At 58.1% G+C, this 4,797-nt stretch overlaps 1 protein-coding gene across 1 annotated transcript; it reads left to right on the plus strand.

Annotated features, from left to right (window-relative positions):
- Nucleotides 1-756: 756 nt before the first annotated feature.
- On the plus strand, nucleotides 757-4,003 carry FAM241B (family with sequence similarity 241 member B). The gene is made up of 3 exons (XM_032313573.1): nucleotides 757-840; nucleotides 2,088-2,236; nucleotides 3,185-4,003. Exons 2-3 carry the CDS (start codon nucleotides 2,144-2,146, stop codon nucleotides 3,452-3,454), a joined length of 363 nt encoding a protein of 120 aa, XP_032169464.1. The 5' UTR covers nucleotides 757-840; nucleotides 2,088-2,143; the 3' UTR covers nucleotides 3,455-4,003.
- Nucleotides 4,004-4,797: the final 794 nt, after the last annotated feature.

Here is a 4,797-nt window from a genome sequence, read left to right on the forward strand (position 1 = left end):
GTCACAGCCAATGTTTACCAACACTTGCCATGTGTCGGCAATTCTCATTCTTAATCTTGGCAACAGTCCTGTGAAGTGTGATTATCCCCATTTTGCAAACGAGGAGAGTGAGCAGCCCAGTAACTTGCCAGAGCCTGAAACCCAAGCTGTGGGACTACAGAACTCATTCTTTCCCACTGGTGAATGGGTTCAAAGGGACCAGCTTATGAAAGTCGGCAGGAGGGTGGAGACACGAAAACATCAGGAAAGAGGCAGATTGACTGTTCAGTCCCTTAAGGCGTGGCACTCTTCCCTATTTATCCTAGTTAAACTTCTGGCCCCAACTCAAAGACCACCTCCTCCAGGAAGCCTGCCTTCCTTCAAGTTACAGTTATTTGCACTTGCCTTGTGGTTCACGCCTTAGCTTCCCCACTGGAGCTGGAGATCCTTGAGGGTAGGGTTGGGTCCTACTCAAGAGGCATCCCCCTAGGGGCTCAGCAAACTCTCATCTGTGGGTTTAGTGTGTGCCATCTTTCCACCCAGGGCAGAGGGTCTCCTACCCTCTGCGCTTTTCCTCCATGGGGTCCACTTCACTTTCTCCCTCCTTTCTCTCCTCCTTCTTCCTTTCTTTCTCCCTTCTCTATCCTCTTTTCTCCCTCCCCGCTCCCTTCCCGGGGGCGCCCCCTTTCTCCCTCCTCCCCGCCCTGCGCCGCCCTGGGGCCCGGCAGCTGCAGTTCCCCCTGAGGCCTGCAGAGGGGGCCGTGCCGCTGCGGCGCGCGCTTCCTGTGAGGTCAGGTGGGAGGAAGCGGCCTGGGAGCCGCCGGGAGTGGACGCCGCTGAGGCCCGGAGCCGCGACCGCAGGTGGGTGTCTCGGCCCTGGGCGAGGGCCAGCGAGCTCGCATCCCTCCCTTCCCCAGGGTCGGGCTCGGCAGCTGGGGCGGCGCCCCCTCTCCGGATCCCCCCGCCCCTGCCCGCAGCACGCCCCCTGCGATCGCCCGCGCGCCCCTCTCCCCGAGTCAGGTGTCCCGGGGCTGCCTGCGGCCTCAGCCCACCCAGCGGGCGCGGGGGCGCAAAGCACCGAGGGGCTGCGGAGCTGCGGACCCGCTTGGCCTTCTGCAGGGAACAGCGGGCTTCAGAAGGGGGACCCGCCTGGCCCAGGCTCTAGCCCAAGGGCAACAGAACAGGGGCTCTAAATCCCTTTTGGCGTGGGTGTCCCAGATGCTTTTCAGAATTTAGGTGAAAACTGTGGCTCGTCTCCTGAGAAAAAATGGCTTTGACACAGACTCCGGGAAAGCCGTGGTAGGACCCCCACCCCCACCTCCAGCGCACACCCTTGGGGTCTCCGGAGTGGGGTCCTCCCAGAGCCACAGCAGCATCCCCCATTCCCAATTTTGGGCAAGTTGGCTCTGCCCGCGATGGCAGAGAAGGCTGGTGTTATCTGAGAGGTGAGGGGCAGGCGATGGGTGTGCCCTCTTCCAGAAGGGTCTGCCCCTCCAGCAAGCTCCCGGGGCCCTGTGGCCCTGAGTGGGGTCGGCTGCCAGGCCGTGGACCTAAAGTGGCTCCGAAGGGGGCCCAGATCCTCTCTGGGGAGAAGGCCCGGGTCCTTGGCATTTACTCCCAATGGGCCCTTTTTTAACGGATGGGAAATGGAGACACTGGGGAGCTGGGTGCCCTGGACTCCCTGTTCAGAGCCCAGAAAAGGGCCTAGCGCCAGAGTTCCCAGCTTCACGTTCTGACTCTGCTGCCTCCAGAAGAGTGGTGCTGGACAAGCCGGCTACACCCCTGGGGTTCTCTAACTGTCCCTTGCTCCGGAGAGTGTTGGGGGGTGTGAGATGGGGCGCAGCAAGGGCTCTCCTCCCTGTGGTTGCTGCGCAGCAGGGTCACGGAGCTTCCATCACCCCGGCTCCCTTTGGTAGTTTTCCCAGTGGCCTCGATGTCTGAAAGGTTTTCATTTGACAAATAACTCGCATTTATTTCTCTCCTTGGAATTAATCAGACGCAGGGCCTGCTCTGTCTGGGTAACCAGCGTGGGCACCCACAATTGCCATTGTTCCCACGGAAGGCGGAAGGCGAGCGTCCCCTTATCTCTGATAAATTGTTTCTTTCAGGTTTTTGAGGTCTGGGGACAGGCACAGCCCAGCAGGGACCCATCATTCCTGGGAGGATGGTGCGGATCTTGGCCAATGGGGAGATAGTGCAGGACGACGACCCCCGCGTGAGGAACACTCTCCCAGCACGCAGTAGCGCCCCTCGACAGGTGTGCGCCCAGCACCCGTGGCAGGGGAGCAGCTGGGCTCCTGCCCTCCGTGTCAGTTACCCCTTAGCAAGCAGAAGCTCTCTTGCTAGTCATTAGCCTTCTCTAGTCAGAAGCCCTCTTTGCGGAGAGCCGGGCTAAGGAGCATGAGGTGAGGGTCAAGACTTGGGGGAAATTTGCATTCTTGCAATCTGCAATAGGATCCGCCTGCCTCCCCAGTTCTCACTCTTCCCGGCAACCTCCCCAGACCTGGAATCCAAGAGGCTCTCTCCCTTGACCCGGCTAACCCCGCTGGAGCCAGCATCTTTCTTTGAAGAGCCAGCTGGCTGAGAGAGAAGTGGAGAAGGTGGGGAAGAGGAACCCACGGCCACCCAGGAATGGTGTTAAAGGGAGGACCGGGGAGGATTAGAAATGGCTGTTCCCTTGGGGCGCCTGGGTGGCTCAGTGGGTTAAAGCCTCTGCCTTCCGCTCAGGTCATGATCTCAGGGTCCTGGGATGGAGCCCCGCTGAGCAGAGGGCCTGCTTCCCTTCTTCTCTCTCTCTGCCTATTTGTGATCTTTGTCAAATAAATAAAATCTTAAAAAAAAAAAAAAAAAGGAAGGAAGAAAGAAAGAAAGAAAGGAAGGAATGGCTGTTCCCAAGCTCTGCCCTAGAATCTAGTCCTCCTTGCCTATTTTTCTCTTCTCTGGTCTGGGCACCTTCTCCCTGGCAAGACGTGGGGAGTATAGACTGGCATTTTTTGTATTCTGAGAGCTTGTGACTCAGTGAGGGGGATTCCTGTGGGCTGGCATCCGGGGGATAGCTGAGAAAGGAAGGTGTGGCCCTGGGAGGCGGGGCCTGGACGGGGTGGGGGCGGGGCCTGGCCCAGAAGATTCCCAGGTTGCGTCGTACTTCAACTCCCAGGATGCTTTCTCTAAGATTCATTTCTCTCTCTCTGTCTCCACCTTCCAGAGCTTTCTCAATAGGGGCCATGGCGCCCCCCTGGGGGGTTCTGGCCCTCGCCAGCAGCAAGCCGGGGCTCGGCTGGGGGCCGCCCCGTCCCCCTTCAATGACCTCAATCGGCAGCTGGTGAACATGGGCTTCCCCCAGTGGCATCTGGGCAACCACGCCGTGGAGCCCGTGACCTCCATCCTGCTCCTCTTCCTGCTGATGATGCTGGGTGTGCGTGGACTGCTGCTGGTGGGCCTCGTCTACCTGGTATCCCACCTGAGTCAGCGGTGACCTCTGGGAGCGAGCGGGGCAGGCATGTGGGAGAGGGAGTTGGGGAGGCCTTGCTGTGAGGACAGGCACACGGGGCAGGGTCTGGTTGTGCCGGGAAGGTGTGTTCATAGGAGGCCCTCTGCGGTGCATTGAGCATGAGAAAGAGGAGGCCTCTAGTCCTGCATTTCCAAAGTGTGGGGTGGTTGCCCACATTCCCTTGAGATGATTTTAGGTAGTACTGGGCCTGCATTAAGCACAGAGTCAGAGCAAGAAAGGGATTCCCTTTCCAATTCTTTTCCAGTCCATTTATGCCAAGAAGAAAGTCTCAGCTGGGTGTCAATATGTTCTCATGTCTCTGAACTCATGCCTGACTTCCCCTGTTACTAGGGAGAAGGCCTCGGGTGTAGGGCCATTGGGAAAAGTTTCCAGACTTTTATAGCTCTGTTTTGTTTTCATGGTATATTTTTAATTGGCTACCTTTTTATTTATGACAAGTCGTACTGGCCTCTACTTACTGTGGTGACATTTTCAATAAATAAATTTAACTAAAAATGGATCCACGTAAAGACATTCATAAGTGATTGTATGACTGTGTGTACCTCTGGAAGACAGGAGGAAGGTGGTTGGGAGTGATTGGGACTGGGAACAGGGTAGAGGTGGGCAGTTGAGCCTGGATGAGCCAACTCATCCATGAGGCTCAACGGTTGAGCCTCCCATTTCCCTTTGTCTGATGCTTGGATGGCTTCTGGCTGACCTGAGATGTCAGCCTGTGGAGGGGATGGGGTGCTCTGGCCAGAATGGCCGATGAGGCTATGGGGTAAGGACAGCTCAAGTGCAGGGCTCCCTTGCCCAGGGGCTCTGCCTAGAGGCTGCTCAGCCTCCCTGCTCTGCCATACTCTGCTTGAAAGCCAGCAGGCCTTGGCAGTGTCTCCTCAGTGTGTGTGGATGAGCGGAAGCCTGGAGCTGTGGCTGGCGAGCCGGGGGTCTGTGTGGAGGCCCTGCTGGGGGCTGATGAGGGCTCTGGGCCCGCAGTGGTCAGAGGGAGGCTGGGTGAGCCTGAGGCCTTCCCTTGTCTGCGGACCGGATTTTCCATCCTACTGTTAGGATTCTTCTAGAGAGTTGGGAGAGGAAGGCAGGTTTGGGAAGTGCTCCTTGAAGGCCAGGGCTCTGGAGCAAACCGTCATGGGGTGTGTGTGGGGAGGATGGGGTGAGTTTGAGATCGAGACTGATTCTGTCCCTCCTCCTGAGAGCCTGGGCGCCTTGCCCAGGAACAGGACGCCGCCTCCCCTCTCCCCCATATACACCCCCATGCTCCCGTGCTTGCCACTGCCCTTGGGCAGGCTGGTGGCCTTTATCACAGACAT

Source organism: Mustela erminea, chromosome 14 (assembly GCF_009829155.1).
Source record: "Mustela erminea isolate mMusErm1 chromosome 14, mMusErm1.Pri, whole genome shotgun sequence".
In the NCBI taxonomy this organism is placed as follows: domain Eukaryota; kingdom Metazoa; phylum Chordata; class Mammalia; order Carnivora; family Mustelidae; genus Mustela; species Mustela erminea.

Bases quoted from the DNA above. Each gene is read 5' to 3' on its own strand.
- FAM241B (XM_032313573.1), top strand. From the start codon at position 2,144: ATGGTGCGGATCTTGGCCAATGGGGAGATAGTGCAGGACGACGACCCC. The intron at 2,237-3,184 runs GTGTGCGCCCAG...TCCACCTTCCAG, and splicing joins GCAGTAGCGCCCCTCGACAG to AGCTTTCTCAATAGGGGCCA.